Consider the following 20,895-nt stretch of genomic DNA (forward strand, 5'->3'; position numbering starts at 1 on the left):
TCGGTTATCTAGACACACTTTCTAAGTTGAGGTGATACGTCATTGCCGTTTAAATTAAATTAGTAAAACACTAAATTTAAACGACTTGATCTATGTGCATATAGTTTTGTCGCGGTGTTATGCAATTGTATGATTTGTAAGAAATAAATCAGCGTTGAAGCTTAGATAAACTTGCCAATTTGACTGAGCAAAAATTTGCTTCCTAGAGATGCCAGAGTCTAGCTGTATAGGTCTACTATTACTTAATGATTGAGCCACGCCCATGTATGAAAAATGGGTAACGCTCGTCTAGACCAGTCACCTTGCCTTGCCGACTCAATCCGCAACAGATTCCATCGCCCCTCTGCAAGAAACACACACCTACGCAACCACTCCGCGCTTGCGCAGCTTGTGCCATTGAGTTGGGCGATTGTGATTGATGATGGTAAGGACCGTTGTTGTTCAGCAAGCCTACACAACTTACATATTCTTTAATGTTTGCTGCAGGTGTTGCTAGCAGCTGCCATCTGTACCCGAGCTGGAAAACGTAAGACACTCCGAGCGTGTGACGTGGCAAGATGTTCTATACCGTTTTGCTACTTTGTTCGTTTGCTGTAGCACTCATATCTCGGCAGTTTGTTGAGATGAGTCGGTCTCGTATAGAAGGCTTACTTGCAGCGTTTCCTAAGCTAGTTGGTAGTGGGAAACAAGTGCAGCACACATTTGTAGAGACAGAGAGCGTTAGATATGTTTACCAGCCTCTAGACAAGATGTATATGGTGCTTATTACGACCAAGGCGTCGAATATATTGGAGGACTTGGAAACATTGCGGCTTTTTAGCAGAGTGGTGAGTTGCCTAGGGTGGGAGGGGTGGGGAGTGAACAGTAGTGTCCAGTCCACCGTTGCTTTTGGTTTTTGGTTGGGTGGTTGACTGTTCCTTTGTCGTGCGTTTTGTTTGTTTGTTTGGTTGCTTGGTTGTCCATGATCCTAACCTGAAAAGCCTTCTAAAACGTGACCATTGTTGCACTCCTCGTCCGACTTTAATCCTTTGCTTCTAGAATGTTGGTAGACTCATAGTAAAGAGAAATACAAATTTTGCCCTTTAAAATATTTGTCCCAAGTTAAAGATTTTGAAGACTTCGATTGCACACTTAGGATCCATATTACAAGGCCCTGTTGAGCAGTAGTAGGGATTCTTTTCAGTGTTCATCACGTGATAGACAGTTCAATTGGAAACGTGACGACATCAGTCTGATGTAGAAATTAACGGTAAGTTCCAATACTGAAGGATCTTTACTCCGAGGCCATGTTGCGCGGTAGTAGTGATTCTTTTTCGTTTTCACCACATGATAGACAGTTGTTTGTGTAACAAAATGTAATATATAATAATTAGTAAAGTTCGATTGGGAACGTGAAGAGACGTCAGCCTGATATAGGAAATCATTAATCTGGTACGTTCCACAACACTGACATAATGAAAACATTTAGAGAGTACTTTTAGTAGAAGTATGGAAACATCAAATGCAAGCACAGAACAAATAGGTTATTAAAAATGATGTGATGGAAGGGTTTACGGACTGGATGTACATAGCAGCGTCATGTAGATTTACTGATTGAAAATGCATGCACTCAACGTCTAAAATGAGGTCATTTATGTAACTAGACAGATGGGAAGAGCACAGCTGTAGCGTCAGAAGTTCCAAGTTTGCATCAAGCTTTTTAAAATGCCATGCAGCTTTACGTGAGAAGTGCATGGAACTGAATGCTGGACGTATACATAGTAGTCGGTTCACGTTTGTTTACATAAGAAGAAGCAAACACTTGATTGCTGCTTCATGCAAGGCATGCCACAAACACGGTGCATGCCACTAGTGTCCTGATTCCTTTACCCGACACAGATGTCGCCATTATAGGGTGCACTCTTCTCTTGCCTGACAATTTCCTTGCACAGTAATATTTCCAACGAGAACAAAACAGCGAGTTTGTTTTATTGATGTGTCTGCAATGTATACATCTTGCATTGTAGGCCCAAGCTCTCGTCGGTTTGTATTCATTTACTGGATGTGATTCCACCAGTTCATCTGCAGTTCTCAGTAAAATGCACAGATTTTAGAAGGAAGACGCAAATGCATGCTTTGGCTATATGGCAATTGAGTGTTCCTTATGTTAGGAGAAACATATGAAATTGATGAAAACCTATTTAGCATATGGGAAAAGTTTGTGCTTTGTAAGGAAAACCTAGATTGCGCGCCGTTTAATAATACTGTTCGATATCAAATGTTCTGTGCAAACAACAGCCGTATCAATCAGTTGCCTCCAAGTCATGATTCTCTGCAAATCTGTATAGCTATATCCATTGCGCAAATAACCAAGCGGCAGTCAAAAACGTTGTTTCGAAATTCTGAATCCTGTAGGTCATGGACAGAAATTTGTTTCTGAAGATCCGACATCATCAGCTGTGCAATGGTCAGATCAGTTGCCTGCTCCTGAAGTGCTAATGGCATTCATTACGTGTCTTTGCAGCAGTAACTGCACTCTGCATAGGCGCTGCTCCTGTTAAGGCAATGGACGTTTTCAGTGCACTGACACTTTAGGTGCTCCCAAGAGCTATAGGTTGTAACAAACAGGCAGACTGTGAAGTATTGAAAAGAAAATTTCATCAAGATCGAGTCATCATCGCTGCTAAGTAAATTACATGACATCGGTATTGCATATTTAGACATTCTAAAGTTAGAATTGTTGAAATGTAGCTCTTCATAGTAGATTAGTAAAAGTATAAAGTCAATTAGAATGATACTACTCTACTGATTCTACTCTATAATCACAACAGTTGCCTCGTATGAACCACCTGCATATCACATCAAGTCATTAGACTATTATCGTTGTGTTTCAGATGATTGCTACTGCACAGATAACAAATCAAGTACAGTAGGATACATAGAGATGTCGTGATGTAAGATTTTTGATAAAAGAAGTGGTTAGATTATACAGAAAAGGAGTGTATGTTGTGTGGTTGCCATGGCAATGAGCTCATCACTTGTTTCTCTTATTTAGGACACTTTAAAAAGGCAACATTTGGGTTTGCAATAAGCACCTTTTAGTTAGTACAAATCCACTGAAAGATAAAAGTCGGATGAGGGTGCAACGACATGTCACAATTCTGGAGTTGGATCATAGACTATTTGAGTGTCTGTTTGTCTGTGTGTCAAACTTAATATATTTCGTAGTTTACAACTAACACTTTATACACTAACACTTTATACACTAACTAGTTATGTCTGGCGGCCTCAGATTTACTGTCTTTCTGACTTCCTGTCTGTCTCAAAGAACATATTTGAAACATCAAATGCTATTACAATCTAAATAGCTAAATTACTGTCTGTCTGTCTGTTGTTATGCCTGTCTGTCAATACATATATTTTTCGTTCGTCTGTCTATTTGTCTGTCTGTCTGTCTGTCTGTCAATACATATATTTTTCATAAATGAACTATAGCACCAAAGCAATAGCTAATCTACGTGTCCATTACATCTAGTACATACATGAAAACTCGTAAAAACTACATTGCACGGTAGATATGCACCAAATACACATACACATTATGACTAGACAGAAGGGACCTATGGTCCCAGTCTGTGTCTGTTTGTCTGTTGTTTGGCTATCAATGGTAGTATATTTCGAACATGATTACTATTACAGGCTAAGTAAAGTAGCTAAATAGCAAACTTTAAAAGTGAGTTCAATAGGCCCCTTTGTGCCTATCAATCTAATGTACATAAAACTGAGTTACAAAGTCATCTGTCTGTGTCATTATGATTACTGGAAGTAAGAATTAGAATCTTCTTAGTGATTGTGTTAGTGTTGCACTACTGTAGTGTCGTTGAGAACCATTTGCGCCAAAAGCACATACATTCCTTGCAGTTGTTCTTGCCTGAATCGTCTGATGCCCTCTGCGACAGTTTGTCTGTTTGTCTGTTAATCTTATTTCACTATTGAACACAAAAAGCAAAATTTTACAAGAACACTAGGTAAAAACTGCTAAGCTAAATGTCTATCTACTGAGACATACAGATCTAATACTACTAAAACTCTAATGAATGATGTTCTGAATGTGTCTTTCATTATCGTCCAATTATTCATTTTCCTCTGCAACTCTTTTAAGCTTTTTCATTTTCATTATTACATTGGAATTGGACTTCTGAAGGCATATTGAGTCTCTTTCTCCCTGTCTGTCTGTCCAATACATATATTTTCAACATTGAAATCTACATTCAACACAACTAGGCAACTCTACTGTCCCAATCGCACAAAATCTCTACCAAACTAATACTCTACAGAAACTAGCCCTGTCTGTCTGTCTGTCTGTCTGTCTGTCTGTAATATTTAAAAAGTTGTCGAAGTTGTCGAAGTGCAATTTTGATGATTTTCTGTATGATAAAGACGTTCAACATTTTGTTCATTGACTGTTATTGTAATGCATACGTAAAGTTAGCGATTGTTATTGGTAGAGTAAGAGTTCAAATATAACAATGTGTCTGTCTGTCTGTCTGTCTGTCAGTTGTTTGTTTGTTTGAAAATGTATGGTGTGTGGTGTGTGTTTGTGCGTACTGTTTATATAGTAGTATCTGATGCTATAGGGTATTATTAGCAAGCAGTGTTCTGAATTTCGCTTTTATGTAGTTGTGTCTGTCTGTCTGTCTGTCTGTTTGTCTGTCTATATCTATACACATCCTGACCTCTGTTTAACTCTTATCCAAAATCATGTACTGTGATGTCTGGGCAGTTGTTAGAAGTTATATACTGTATAACTGGTTATTTCTGTAGTCTTAAATTATTAATAGTTGCAAGGTTACCTGATTGGCGTCTCTGCTAAACCTCGCCTATAATGGCATACCGTTGAAAGTGGTAGTCTTCTGTAGCCAGCTCCTCCTCTGTCTACTTTGGTGGAAAATGTCTGAAGGCAAATCTTTCATGTTTGTTGCTCTCATTGTCTCATCGAATTCTGGTGACCAAGAAGGTGTCGACTTGTTTAACAAATGCACACTCTGCGCATGTCATATTTGTAAACTTTTAGAGTTCTTGTTGTTAGTCATACCTGATGAAGGTGATCCAAGTTGATAACTCACCCCTAAAAAGAAATATTATGCTAAACTGCTAAGCGCTAACATGTTGGATTAGTCTCGCATAGCAGCCCCTCCCCCACTTTGCCCTCCACTAATAGAAAGGAGAAGGGACTGGCTATGAGTGTTGTTGGATTCCTTTGGTTGCAAGTTACTCGATTCCTGCAATTGGGAATGTGAAGTACTAAATGCTGTGCTGCAGTCTCGCGTTGCATTGCACCAATTGCATTGTAAGTCCATCTAAGTAGTTGAAATGATGGCACCAACAGGCACATTTGTACTTTGCTAATCAAATTAATTAAGTTTCCTAACACCTTTGCTGGACAGACCTACAACTATAGGTATCTGTAATTCCCATTAAACACAAATTATGTGAACAAGACTTTACATCAAAGGATGGCCTCCCATGATATGACGGGTTTGGAGAGGACTGGCTAGACTTACGTAGTAAGTATACAAACGTAGTGGCTTAGTCGCAAAGATGGATGGCATAGCAGTCATTGTCAAGGCATAGCAGCCCAGGTCTTAGGATCCCTGGCTAGAACCCTGCAGTTATTAAACCCAATCGAAGCAAGCTGTCAAATGAAGGTTGTTGCAAGAAACTAATTGGAGCTTACATGAGCTGCATATAGCATCCAAAGATGCTTCTGCTTTGTTGCATGGATCTTATTTAATTAACCTTGTTGTATCTTGCAACTCAGGAAGCTCACTTGATTGTTGAAATATCTCTCCCTTACAATCTTGCTGTGTCAGCTTATACTTTTCTTTGCTCCAAAGTACTCGGGCAGAAGTAATTTTGTCCGTTTTGCAGTCGGTTTGAAAATGCAGCTAACACAATTTTGTGCGAGCATTGCTGCATGTGCTTTGCTAAGAATGTACAGCTAACTTAAAATGACTGAAATTATAGATTTAGTTGCAGTGTGGCAATGATTGTAGATGTGGGTAACTGTCTTGCCTGTGTGCTAGGTCCCTGAATATTGTTCGTCACTGGAAGAGAGTGAAGTTTGCCAAAATGCTTTTGAGTTGATTTTTGCATTTGATGAAGTAATTGCTCTGGGATATCGAGAGAACGTTAATCTGGCACAGATTAGAACTTACACTGAAATGGATTCTCATGAAGAGAAGATGTTCATGGCTGTTAGACAGGTAAGATGTCAGTGGCGTTTGTGTGATGCTCGTAGCCTAGTCCTCAATTGTCATCTTAAGTAGAATTGTTGCATTGTAAACATCAGTGCTTGTTACTGTATTAGTCTGCTTAGAATGAGGTTTGGCAAACTGCCTTTAGGTATACCTTGAGGTATTGAGGCATGCCTGTTGGGTGAGGGAAGAAGTCACATTGCTAGCCCATGTATGCATATACCAAGCTGTAGATTCTTCCACACAGACATTGCAACCTACTGTAGGTACTGCTGTAGCTGTTAAAAATGCCCCAGCCTCCAATGCTTGGCTAAGGGCTTGGATTGTCGTAGATGGTGCATGACACTATAGACAGTGAGATGCTTCCATGGTTCTTCTGCTACAATTGCGTCAACTATTCTCAATATTTGATTCATTTACTATAGATAGAGCTTTCAGTCACCTTTTCTGTTGGCACAGATAACCCTCAGCAATGTAGTAACCATGTCAAGGTAAGACAACCAAATGATAAAGTGGGATACTTCATAAGCATAATACTTTTCAAAGTCGATGTAGAGCACGTGGAAATCTGGATCACAGAGCAGTGCAGCTGCTTCGGGTGTTATAGAACACTGGACTTTCTCGACTGAGTCCATAAAAGCCACAAGAACCTGGTTTGTGGCTGAATTTTGTGAAGGCTGCCAAGCGCACCAAGTAGTTTGGACTATGGCTTCAAATTCTCTGTGTGTGCTCTTAGAGGTCAATTGTCGAGCTTGGATCTGTAATGTATGTGTTAATCTAGGGACGTTGACTAGAGGTTCATCAATTAATTAATTAATTAATGGGTCTTGATCCGGGAATGTGGACTAGGATGACTGGACAGGCTGAGTTGTACGAGCTAATTATTAGCTGTACATTGTGTTGTGTTGTCTAGAAGTTGGTTGTTTGAGTTACCTGTAATAGAATACAATTCCTAGACACTACACGATGCAGTGTACCAGGTGACATGGAATGTGTGAACCTGTCGGAAACATGCCTGTATCTGGAAATATGTCTTCATTTTGGAGAAAGTGGCACCAGCACTTTGATATTTATATGATTGCTTCCGGATTGAATATACAAAATAACGCTGTGAAAACATTTGTTTTGCTTCACTCTATTGGCCCTGAAGCTTTGTGTATAATAGGGTAATCTGGGGTAATTCCATATAGTTTTATTTCAACGGCTGACCACAGCTCTGAACCAAGCTCATTCTAAGTATGTACTTGTTGAACAGCTGATTGTCTAGTGCTCCAAAAGGAACAAGAAACGGCCAGTGTTATTGTTTGTAGAATCTGAACAGTGACTTCTGAACGAAGGTACACATCTGCTGACTGATCTGGTTTCTAACTTTCAAGAACAAAGCTAGTTTTGCAAATCTGTTTGTAGCTGTAGTATTTGGCCTTTGGTGCTATGATCTGTCAGCAGTAAACTTGCTCATGAGATAAGACTTGCTAATAAAGAGCCATTGGTGTTGCGGGGTCGTGTTCCTACTGTTTCACTGGTGCTCCGACAATGTTGTAACTTTCAGCTCTGATAACTGTAAAATAGGTGACAATAGAGGAGGTTTAGCTTCCAGCTTGTACATCTCGGCGACCATGTATTTCCACACTGTGTTGACTAAACACTAATTGAAAGACACAAAGACTCGATTTGTAGGTGTTAGTGCGTGTTGAACAGTGTTAGAAACCCCAAACCATTGAGAAAAGCGAGTAATGGCATGGGTGGGCAACTGGCACTATGGCACTCAAAGTGAGCAGCACAGAAAATCAATTGACCCGCCAAGCGAGCACCAGATTGTTTTGCAAACAGACAGACAGAGACAGGCAGGCATGCACTTAGTCTCGCGAGGCAAGCCTTCCTCCATGCTCATTGTGCGACCTCACATGCTTTTCGTCTGCTTGCATGTGAGAGGAGGTGCTTAATCTGGAACTGCTTCTTATCGGCACCATCAAATAGCATGTTAACACTGCTAGCTAAAGCATAGCACAGTTAGGGGCCGGTCATTATTAAGTGTTCAGGGGCTGGCAAATTTGCTGTGGAGGCCATAAGTTTGAAACTCGGTGATTTGCAGGGGTCACTAAGCATTTGAGTCATCTTCTGTTTGGGGGTCATAATTTTTCAGGGTTTTATCTGTATATACTATAGAATTGCATGCAAAAACAGTATATCTTTATTTCTAAGCTAGGCTTTTCACTCTTGCATTGCTGAAAGCAGCAATTCTTGCTTTACTTGTTTTGTCAGCGGGTTGAATGAAAATGACCAAATTTAGTAATCATACCTATAGTCCACACTATAGAACCCTGAAACAGACTACTTTTTATTGTACATACATATATGTGATTATATGCATATATATGAACATATTTGGGGGTCATCTAAAGTTAACCGACAGACAGTGGGGGCCAGAAGTTTTTAGCAGGCATATTTAGAGGGGTCACATATCAAACTATGCAGACTTCGGCAAATTTTGCCAGCCCCCACCTGGACACTTTATAATGACCGGCCTCTTATGCAACTATAGTCATATGCATAGTTTGGTAACTAGGGTATAGTCGGCAAGCGAAGCGAGACTCTCTCTTGTCATGTCAATTGAGGTCGAGATATTATATATATATATATATATATATATATATATATATATATATATATATATACATGTGTCAACACTTGTCATATGGATTTACGGCAAAGTGAAGAGTCGGATCGACAAAATGATGATGCTAGATGAATGCAATTTTGACTCCGCAACACATGCACTAAAAAGTTGCTCCAAGGGTCCCTTTTCGAGGACTCGACACAATTACATTTTCTTGGCAAGAAAAGTGAAATGGCTTTCGATTTTGCTCCCGTACGCGACTAAAGAGCAAAGGAGACTGATGCGTGACAAAGGGAATGAAAAGGCAAAGATAAGAGGAGAGAAAAGTCTGTTTTGAGTTTCCACGCGTTACTTTGACATAAATTATTGCTACGCAACCATTATCACGTGACTACACGACCATTGTTATGCGACTATCTCAGTAAACGATCCAAACGTGAGCGAAGAATGAAAGACAAAGCCAGAAGAAGAGCAACTGACAGTCTGTTTTTTAAGTTGTTTGACAGAAATTATTGCTACATAAAGATGCAACCAATGTTACACGAGTAAGTAAGACAGAACACCATTGCTCGCCTAACACAATGCTAACCGAGCACTTACTAGTTATCTAGGTGGCCGTTCACACTAGCGTGAACATGGTTATTACTAGAAACCAGCAAAGGAAATTGAGCATCAATCCCACCAACCATACCCACCCATGACTGGTAAATGTATTGAATTACCCATCCATACAATCTGACCTTCGCTGACATTATATCCTGTTTCTAATCGAGGTGAGCAAGGGCATGATCACGAAATTTCCTATATGTAATGCAGTGACCAATACAGAAGGCAGATACAATAGCAAGTTAAAATGGCATGTTGTCTACAAGATATGGGTCACCAAAGGCAATGTGGAAGGAATCATCCCGGATTACCTTACATTTACATTTGGTGAAGATGAAGATAAGAGTAAGTACAAGACAGTTGTTGAGAAGTTTGAATCCTATTTTCATTCTTAAGCGGAATGTGATGTATGAAATACATCAGGTTTATTGCAAGAAACCAGCAGGCAGGGGAAACCATAGATGAATATGTGATAGAACTGAGAATTCTTGAAAAGACGCGTGAATTTGGAAGCCTGGGCGATTATAGAGAAATAGGTTTATGGAGTTAGAGAGATGTAAGTGTAAGAGAGAGACTGTTGCATGAAATGGAACTGACTCTAGATAGAGCTATCTCAATTTGTAGAGCTTCAGAAACGTCCAAATTTCAGTTATTGGAACAAGCTTCAGGTAGTGAGATAGGGGTAAACGACATACGTATGCAGCAGAAGGAGCTAAAGTAATGCAGAAGTCAGATAGACAAATTGTTCGAGACTGTAAATTTGTGGACTAAATCATTTTTAGTGAGATGTCCAGCTTATTCAAGAAACTGTGCGCGTTGTCGAAATAAGGGTCATTTTGTTAGAAGATGTCAGGAAGGTCGGACAAGACGGTATGTTCGTGATGTGGGGAAAGAAGAACAGTTGAAAGCAGCATTTGCTGGCATGATTGATTGATAGTGGGAAACAGTTTATAGATACTCAAGGAAAGAACCCGTGCAAGATGTGATTGATGAAGACTCTGATAATGCTTTTTCATTGGAATGATTGATTTCATAAAGTCTCAGGAGAAATGGATTGTTGAATTGTTTACGTCTACCAGCAAGTTCTGAAGACCTACTTTACTAAATCGTTTGCCATTGACGGCGGAAAGTGTATGCAATGGTGAAATGTTCCCATTCTTAGCACTACATGCTCAAATTTATCAGAGTGTTTCCAGATGATTTCTGGGGCCTTGAGGTATATTGGTTGGTCTACTATCCAGTGTGGTTTATTCAGTTGGGATGAAATGGTGTGGGACTGCAGCAGTACAGCTAGTAAGCAACAGTTAATTCAGTCAGCTGCTGAAGAATTGCAGGCAAGGTAACTGATTGCTAGTGTAGAGGTAAATACAGGCTGACCAAGAACTCTGTTAAATCCTGACCACTCAGAGATTGTTTACTGTTGTTCCATCGTTCGACCAAATGAACTGTGCACTTTGTTAAGCAAAAGCAAAATTCAAAGTAAGTCAATCTTCCTAGCTATGCTTGCGTCTTGGTGAGTTATTGGCTACAAAACGAGTTCATTGGGCTTGAGCTCCAGCATTATACGCCATAATTGCAGATTCCACAGTCATGGATCTAGAAGAACAAAGACTGCTATTTGCAACAGGCAGTGAAACCAATTGTTGACTTTCGATTTTGTTATCCTGAGTTCTGCTTTGCAATTGCCGATACTCAATACCTACAGTATAAGATGAAACATCAGTGGGAATTTATTTTGGAGGTTTGCTAAGAAATTGATGCAAAAAGCATATTGGCAGATTTTGTTTGGCGGTTGCGCATTGTTGTTTGATGTGTGATATATATATATATATATATATATATATATATATATATATATATATATACTATATGTATATATATATATATATATAGATATATATATATATATATGTACGATGTTCCCCACCCACTAGTTAAGTGGCAGCATCATGGAGGAGTTTGCGATTGACAGCTGCGTTTGTGGCCATCACATTTCCTAATTTACTGGTCTCCAAATTACTGTATTGATGAAGAATTGCTGTGTCAGCGCACAGAAGTGACCTACATGACTCCTCCTACTTCATCAATAGCTTCATGGCCTCATTCTCATGTTTAATCTCTTTGCTAAGCAGGGTATAAGCACAGCAGACAGTAAGCAGGGGTTACCATCTTGTGGCGAAGTTAGTGGTGGATTTTATATTGGCGCTCGCTGAAAAATTCGTCAAAATAAATTCTCCACCAATATTTTGTCTTATATGGTATGCCATTGTTAGAGTGTGTGTTATCGCCACCTAAGAGAGCTTCCTGACTTGCTTCAAGCCAGTTATTGTTATTTCGACAGAAAATTACATCTTTACTACAAATCTATGTTTGTTGGCAGGTATTCCATATCCCTACATATGACATACAATGCAATGCTGACTTCGATTCTTGCGTTTATGGCCTCTGAAGCTCCATATCCATATCTGTATAGTAATTGTTACCAGTTGCTCACTGCAAGTAAGATGTGTAACTGCCACTGGCAGAAAGATGTGCTTAGGTAGTATCAGGGGTGCGCAAACCTAAAATTTATGACGCTAAATCTAGCTCCAACACCTCATCTGGCTCTGAATACAAAATACCTGTACATGCCCACGCATGTACTTTCTACATGCACACATACATTACGTGATGCTGTCTGAAGCATACGTTCAATACCTACATCGTTAGGGTAAAATAGACTTAAACTACACATGTAGTCTACACTACATTATACTTTTAAGATTTAAAAAAATCGCTCTGAGAGAAAAGTTTTTATACAGGGCATGTGCTCATGCAGCCATACCCAGTGTCAAGCAGGCATTCTCAAGTTTTGCTGAGACAAACTCATTCTTTATGTGCTAGCCTTGTCACACAAGACTGAGATAGGGAAAGTAGACAAGTAGAAGTGCCAATGAAGTGAGATGCTTTGTAATCGTTTCCCTCGTTTACACCAGAATTGTACAATGTTTTTCTAGTAGAGGTTGCTGACGATCAAGAGTTTGATTACTTTAAAACACGTGAAATTGAAATTTGAGAAAATCAGCGGAAAATTTAGTGCGCATGCTCTAGATCTGTCTGAGCTGGCTTGGCGCTTCATTGGTGCTGCAAACTTGAGGTTGGCGCTACATGCAGTGCAATAGCGCCAGTTGCATACCCCTGCAGTACAACACGGCTTCTAGTGGTAATGTATAGTATGTCTTGTAACTAATGGCCTGTTTACACGAGCACTTGTAAATGGGCCAGCCGGTGCTTGCTTGCTTTGTAAGGCACATGTAAACAGCAGCTGAGCCATGCCACACTGGGCTGACTCGGGTCAGGCATGTCATGTAAATACTACGCGTGCTAGGATGGGAGCTGCTCATGTTCATTGTATACAAATGTACCTTATTTGAGAAGTAAGAATGAAAAGCGCAAGTGCCCAGGCAACGACAGCAAGGAACAAATCTTTTGAACTTTGTTGCTGCAACATGCAGTCAAATGGCAGTAGACCTATATGTATACGCTTCCTAGAAATAGGACGTCGTCTCATAAATGTCCTACAAATTTCGCCGTTGTATAGAACAAATCATGAGCAGCTTGACTTCTATCTATTGCGAGCGTGAGTTAGCACGAGGTATGTTGGTTAGAAGTAAATAACACACGATAACAATACGCCCATCAGTAGCATTGGCTCAATTTCTAAAGAATGCGTCGTGTAAATGCGAGCTGGCATGCTAGGTTGGCACAAGCTGGCACAGCATGACTCGCTATGTGCTTGTGTAAACACAGTATAACAGTCCAATCCTTACCTAAACTCACAGGTTCGTCACAAAAACCCAGCAACAAGCATAGAAAATCATAGTCTACTAACAGCTGGTAGCAAATCTGAACATGAAACACTTTCACATTGCTTTGTTATTAGTGAATCAGTGATAGTCAGCTTTTTGTTGTTTATGCATGCATTGCTATTATCATTCTACTGCCAGGTAAAAGCAGCACCTAGAAGGATTTCAGTGTAATCTTTGGTGTTTGCAGTTCAATTAGATGCAGACGTGAAGTTATGGCTTTATCTAAGTCTAATTTGAGCTAGATTTTGAATAGGTGCAAGGCTGTTTGAAGTGACAAGACTTTGTTGCAATGGTTTACTCAGCAGTTTGCTAATTATGAAATAAGTGCTTTCGTACTGGAACAGTTATATGGTGGCTTATGGGTTTGATCATATCTACACATATATGAATACATTTCATTTAGATGTTTCCAGGTTTTGATTTTTTACATCATTGTAGTTGTGGCTTGGTTTGTTCTTAGTTTTTTTGCTGTTACATTAGACTCAAATGGAAGAGGCAAAGGCAATAATGAAACAGAGAGCTAAAGAACTAAACCAGATCAAGAAGGATGCACAACGTAGTGGAAAAACTAAAGGGTTTGCAGGTAAAGTTGTCTGTCATGTCAGTTTATTTACAGTGCTCGAAATAAGGAATAAAATTTGGCCGGACATAAAAGTCTGACCAAAGTAGCTTTTGACCAGACTTCCGCCAAATTTGATCGGATGTTCACAAAATGTGCAATATCATAATATAACATATAATATAATATATAACATATATAACATTATAACATATATGTTATATATGTTATAATGTTATATATGTTATATATTATATTATATGTTATATTATGATATTGCACATTTTGTGAACGTCCGATCAAATTTGGCGGAAGTCTGGTCAAAAGCTACTTTGGTATATATATATATATATATATATATATATATATATATATATATATATATATATATTCATAATGTATCCATAAACATAAAGAGCTGTTGTCACTGCTCTGTGGACTTCACGATGCAGCATTATGCACATGTACACTACATGTACCTCTTTGAGCCCTAGCAACCAGATTAGTATGTGCCATTTGGGGCATTAGCCCACTGCCTTACTGGGATATCAAGATTGTTTCAGGTAACTTGAATTAATTTTAACACCTTGGCACTCTTTCACTGTTTGCATACATGATTGTGCTATTACATAATGCAATGAACACAAACGCTTAGAAACTGATTAGCATAATACTCTTCGTTTTCATTAAAATTTTATGTTGGTTCTCTTCTCCAAATGCGAAACGCTTGCTGGCCAAAAGAGGCAATTCCCATCCTTTCACCATTACTGGTAGGTAGCCAGATGGTGCTTCTTTTGGCAGAATTGATGCTGCAGCATTGCCCACTCTGAAGGAACGTAAATCAATTGTCGGGAACTCAAATGCAGCCATCAGAAAACGAAAGACAAGTTAAGAAACTAAACTACTAGTAAATGAGTTGTAATAGCCCATGGCACTTATAGTCAGAAGCTATGCCAAGGTGTAAAGCCTGCTATAATTGCATAGAAAGAGATGAGCAGTAGCCTAGTTGCAGGACTACACTCAACGGATGGCTGGCCAAAGGATGGGATGGCTGCCTTACCTAGACACATAGACCTGCAACAACCACCAGAAAAATGAATTCAATCCAACCACATGTTAAGTAACACAACACCTAAAATGGTAACACCAGCTGTTTATTATTGTAAAACACCTAAACACCTAAACGTGTTATCTTCACCTGTGATGTGACCACCTGTGATGCAGCCTAGTGCCTTGTACATGTACATGCTAAAAGTTACATGCTCAACAGCTTGCTCTAGCCTGTTCTAAGCTCACATTAGTTAACAAAATCAAGATTCCTTGGCAACAGTTCAGATTGATGACAGGACTAGGATGTCCGCGCATAGATTCAGTTGCCCCTTCAAATAGCAATATTGATCCAACATTGTCCGGATGTCCGGCTGTTATTTCCAGCTCTGTATTTACAACGAGCTCCAATGTCCGGCTTTGCCCGGATAATAGTTTAATCACACAAATTATTGATTTGCAGACACTGTTTGCCAGCCAGTCTCTTGGGAGGCATTGTAAAAACAACGAAAAATGTCCAGACTGTAATGTTTTGTCAGTAACCATTTACTGTCACTAATTAGCGGTGGTGTAAGTGCTTTTATTGTTTAGTAGCAGCCAGACAGAATTCTCATTCGTAGTTATATCCCCTTCAATTGCTGTTTCCAAAAATCCCGTTGATTGGATTAGCGATTGGTTGAAGCCATTTTGACTTGGACGTTGCTGCGGTTGGGAGGAACAGGTGTATCGAACTTGGCATCTATTCGACACGTGTCCAGTTTCAAAAAATCCAGTTGATTGGATTATTGATCCCCTTGAAGCCATTTGGACAGTCCTGTTGCGAAGAACAGGTGTATCGAACCTGGCATCTATAATTTTGACGTGAATCCCCTAACGTGCAAGTCACATGCAATACTTACCCGGATAATCCGTTCCCCGTATATGACGAATGCCGACTCTCGCCATTTTGACAGTTCCGTTAAACGTTGTCTCTTCAAAAACGTTGCTGGCATTTCGGGGAACAGGTGCATTAAACACGGCAGCTCTTCGACGGTCGTAGACTGGCAAACGACTGTGGGCATATTTTTTCAAGACCCGGATATCAGCAAAAATATCTTCCGTTTCCCAGCATCGCCCGCAATAAACGACACGCTCAGCACGTACTGTCCGACGTCGGAAACGGGCAGTCTAAATTCAGCAGAGATACGATGCGTCGTTCCAGAGATATTCGCGCGCGAGCAGAAGCGAGTGTGATCAGCAGGAAATCGCGTCGTCGTGGGACAAGTCAAGAAGACGACCACAATCTCACTTTCGACCCGAATGAATTCGGCGTGCGGACTCGCTGTTTTTGAGAAATGCTCCAACAGACGGACAGACAGACAGACAGACATATATATAAAGAAGAGGTGTCTGTCTGTCTGTCTGTCTGTCCGTCTGTTGGAGCGTTTCTCAAAAACGGCGAGTCCGATCTCGGCCGAATTTGGCTTGCGTACGCCTAATTCATTCCGGTCGAAAGTGAGACTGTGGTCGTCTTCCTGACTTCTCCCACGACGACACCATTTCCTGCCGATTGCACTCGCTTTCGCTCGTGCACGAATATCTCCGGAACAGCGCATCGTATCTCCACCGAATTTAGACTGCCCGTTCCCAACGTCGGATGGTACACGCTGAGCGTGTCGTTTATTGCGCGACGGTGGGAAACGGAAGATATTTTTGCTGATATCCGGGTCTTGAAAATATATGCCCACAGTCGTTTGCCAGTTAACGACGGTCGAAGAGCTGCCGTCTTCGAATAGACGACATTCAACGGGACTGTCGAAATGACGAGAGTCAGTACAAGTCGTGACTTTGTTAGATATGGGAAACGGATTGTCCGGGTGAGTACTGCATGTGACTTCCAGTTCTGCTCTGATAGATTCGTCTAACTGCACGTGACTTTATTTCGGACAGCGCAATATCTGGGAGTGCTATACGATTCGTCTAACTGCACGTGACTTTATTTCATTTAACGGGACAGCGCAATATCCAGGAGTGCTATACAATTGCAAGTGTATACGCGACATTTTTATTCACTTCAACGGGACTGCCGAAGTGGCGAGAGTCGGCATTCATTATATACGGGGAACGGATTATCTGGGTAAGTATTGCACGGGACATCGGACGGTATGCACTCCCTGCAGCGGAGAGAAGTAACGATGTCTCTAGAGGATGGTTCACAGTTTGGAAATCTACAAAGATCTCTCTATACAAACTGTACGTGATCTGGCTACACCCCTTCTGCCTCTCCAACCATCAAACGCATTTTTAGATACTTTCTGCTATAATCTGTCTGTCTGTCCTGTCATTAATAGCAAACAGTGTCTGCAAATCAATAATTTCTGTGATTAAAGTATTACCCGGGTGAAGCCGGGCATTGGAGCTTGTATATAGATATGAGTGTGATAAGGCTCTGCGTTCGTTCAGACACTTAGTTGTTGTATTAATATATCATTGGTTGGATTCTGGCAGGTGGTATTGGCTCAGGAGATGTTTCAAGTCACATGATAGAAGAGTCAAGACTTCCTATTTCAACAACATCAGTAGATTTGTTTGAGTCATCACGTTCATCGTTGCCTTCTACAAAGTAAGGCTGTATGCTCTATATCTGTCATCTTTGATTTGATTATGGGTACTTGGGTGTTTGTAGTGACAGTCAGCAATACAGTGTGTTCTTGTGTTCTGTGTTATCTCTTACAACTAATGTAACTTAAAGCGATACTTTGTTGTCTTGCACTAAACGTGATTGCACTCCCGCAAACTTGATTGCATAGCTATGCAATTGAGATAGAAGGTTGGGCTGAACTACAGGCAAAAAGCTGGATATGAGAGCGTAATCACTTTTCCAAATGAGGAAAATGTATGGGAGCGATTTGCGATCTCGTTTGTTGAAGCAGAGGTTGTGTCATGCGTAAACCAACTTGTCATCTTTCCTCAGGTCAAAGACACCAATATAAGTAGGTTACTTTTACAGGAAACCAGGTTTGAACATGCAATCGCTGCATATTAGCAAGCAAACAGAGTGCACAATGGTCACGTGATAATACTTAACATTCCGGAAGTCGTCATGCAATACATTGCAGTTGGTTTCTTCAGTCTTACATGCGCATCTGTGCCCGTTTATGACCCACTAGCACATTTTCTTCTCGTCACATTCACACTTGGTCTACAGAGTACTTACTTCACAGAGACCCTAAGGGGTCCCGAATGTCAACAACGTAACTGTTGTACTTTGCTTTGGTTCTGAATCATCAGAACAGTTAGACAACGTCTCTTGAGTGACTTCTAGCATTTTATCTGCGTTTCTGCAAAGACGGTAGCGAGGCACTTAGCTTAGCACGTGTCGACGGAATGTTCATTTAAGTAAAGCATTCTGACTTTCACATTATTTGTACACGTGTGCGTGTTGTTGTTATTTAGTAGACCTGTTATCATGGCAAAAGTGCCATCTTTGGAAGAGAGGGGCTCTTTAAAGGGGCAATCCCACAGAAAAATAACCTACGCTTTAGAAATAGCTTTTAACGAGAGAATTTGAATGGCATTAGTTTTTACGTCTACATTTTATCTCCGTTGTTGAACTAAAATGATTGCTTTCTGCAGTAAATGATGTCACTGGTTTCAAAGTCAACAAAAGGTGTGTCTTCTGCTCAAACACTAATGAGAATCGTGTAGTCGTAAGTGTGGAAAGTGTACCAGACATCCCTTTATGTTCTTGACGGTCCTGGCTAGAGTCAGCCTCGCTGATTTCTCTTTCTAGCTCATACATAAAGGGTGAGAGCTCAATCTTTGTTCAGGATACGCCCACCTTATGCACCCAATATAATGAACTACTAGCGTAAGTAGGATGTATTGCAAGCAGAAGAACATGCGACTACAAATTAGATGTCAGTTAGCTTTCTTACGTAACTAGTGAACATACTGTTTTATTGTTATGTTTGCGTAGGTAGAACGCACAAGAGCTTAGATCCTGCCATTTGGAAGAGATCTACCCATGAATGAATCATGACCACAGTTTTGCCAACGCTGCTCCTCCTTCTGCGCTGAGTTTGGATGGTTACATAATTACCACTTACCAGTAAACACTTTCATTGCTTCATGTGAAAGACACTCCTTATTGTTGACTTTTAAACCGGGGTTGCAAGATCCATGAAAAGCAATTACTTTTAGTTCAACAATGGAGGCAAATTTGGACGTGTAACTAATGTCATCTGGATTCTCTTGTCAAGACATATAGTTAATTGCCCGTATACTTGCTCTCGGGAATGGGACACTCGGGTACATTTTCGTTTGTTTTTCACGGAGTATTAACTAACATCTTCCAGTTCATAATTTGAATGCACGCCCACACCAGTCCTGTGTAGATTGACTGTATGTGTCATCGTTCTTCGCAACACTTCCAGCGATCGAAGATTTCTTGTCTATTGAAGTCACTCTTCTAGCACTTGCGTTTCTCTCCTAACTCGGATTGCAATTGCACCGAATCCAATCTATATGTTTCTAGAACGGGGCACTTGGTTATATTTCATTGTCTTCGACGGATACTATTGGTTGGTACTAGATATGTGGGTAGATAAATACTTGGATGGGAATGGGTATTGGATGTACACATACGTACACTGAAGATACTTTGAATGTAGACATAGTAGGCATGCAGTTTGTAGTAATCTTGTTTGAGTTTCTTGATTTGTAACATTTTTATTATGTTCTTGTTTTAGTAAGCCTACACTAAGCAAAGCTCTGAGGCTTGGCAGTAAATCCAAAGATGTCGACTCTTTTGTTGCACAACTGAGATCGGAAGGAACTGATGTGACAACCTCATTACAGCTGCATACTGCCAGAGGAGCAGCCCCTTTGCCAACTAGTACAGTTCACACAGAAAGGTCAGTAAGAGTTTTGTAAATTATAGGATGTAATATAATGATGATTATAATGACTTTATTGGGAAGTCACTGTGTGATGACTGCATTTGGAGTAAGCATTACTACACTACAACTACTACTAAGAGTTGTGGTGTGTTTGATAATCACAACAATAGACTATGCACACCCGTTAGTAGTAACAACTAAATAGCTAACCTAGCAGCAATAAAGTTCCAAGTTCTGAAGTAAAATACTCAAACAGAGACTGTGATTAGGCTATAACAAAACAGCTTTCTCATTTTTCAATGAAATAGTCAGCTTTCAGCAGTTACTACTGAGAGGTTGCTGTAGTCTCACGTAGCCAGACCTCTTTCCGCCGCGTTATACTTCTGGGCGAAACGGGGTCTGGTGACAGCCGTTGATGTCGCTGTGTGCCGCGTAGCCAGAAATCGGCTATCTAAAGACTGGATTTGGTTTCTTAAATGCTTCACTAAAGACCAGTCTGGTATGCACGAAGTGCAATCCTATCTCAGTTAGCTTCTCTTGTTTTGTAGAGAACAGCTCGAAGACTACAGCTAGAGTTGTTACTGTTTATGAAATCTGCATGTCTACAGCAACGATTAAATGCGGCCATGGGAATGTTGACATTGGCAGGCTTGACATCGTACATCTCTAGCGTTGTGCACTTGTGTCACAACGGAGACTGAATGCGAACACACTGAATGGACGCGAATGTACTTGATGCTGTTTGCTGTTTTGATGTCTAAAGCGACTGCGGACAGTCCAGAGTGAGCGATATTTAGTCCTGGAATTGAAGGACTTGGAGCTGACGTCATCGAAAAACAAGATGAGTCGTCTTTCTGTGTTTGGGTAATCATCTCATGTGTTTTGTGCATTGCTTTACATCGAGTACGTTCGCATTCAGTCTCCACTGTGAGACAAGCGCACAATGCTACGTACGACGTCGATCATGACATATTGCCTAGTTAAGAGATGGAAGCCTGTCGACGTCAACGTTCCCGGTCGACTGCATTTAATTGTTGCTGTAGACATGCAGATTTCACAAACAGCAATGACTCTAGCTGTAGTCTTCGAGTTGTTTTCTACG

General features: G+C 40.4%; 1 protein-coding gene across 1 annotated transcript; it reads left to right on the forward strand.

Annotated features, from left to right (window-relative positions):
* The first annotated feature begins 380 nt into the window (after positions 1-380).
* Positions 381-19,827, forward strand: LOC134176992 (coatomer subunit delta-like). Its single transcript, XM_062643690.1, has 7 exons — positions 381-424; positions 487-526; positions 598-827; positions 6,066-6,245; positions 13,788-13,890; positions 17,401-17,515; positions 19,644-19,827. The coding sequence occupies exons 1-7, from the start codon at positions 419-421 to the stop codon at positions 19,825-19,827; spliced, it is 858 nt and encodes a 285-aa protein (XP_062499674.1). The 5' UTR covers positions 381-418.
* Positions 19,828-20,895: the final 1,068 nt, after the last annotated feature.

Source organism: Corticium candelabrum, chromosome 3, assembly GCF_963422355.1.
Source record: "Corticium candelabrum chromosome 3, ooCorCand1.1, whole genome shotgun sequence".
In the NCBI taxonomy this organism is placed as follows: domain Eukaryota; kingdom Metazoa; phylum Porifera; class Homoscleromorpha; order Homosclerophorida; family Plakinidae; genus Corticium; species Corticium candelabrum.

Bases quoted from the DNA above. Each gene is read 5' to 3' on its own strand.
- LOC134176992 (XM_062643690.1), top strand. The intron at 527-597 runs GTAAGACACTCC...CGTTTGCTGTAG, and splicing joins CTGTACCCGAGCTGGAAAAC to CACTCATATCTCGGCAGTTT. The intron at 13,891-17,400 runs GTAAAGTTGTCT...GGATTCTGGCAG, and splicing joins AAAAACTAAAGGGTTTGCAG to GTGGTATTGGCTCAGGAGAT.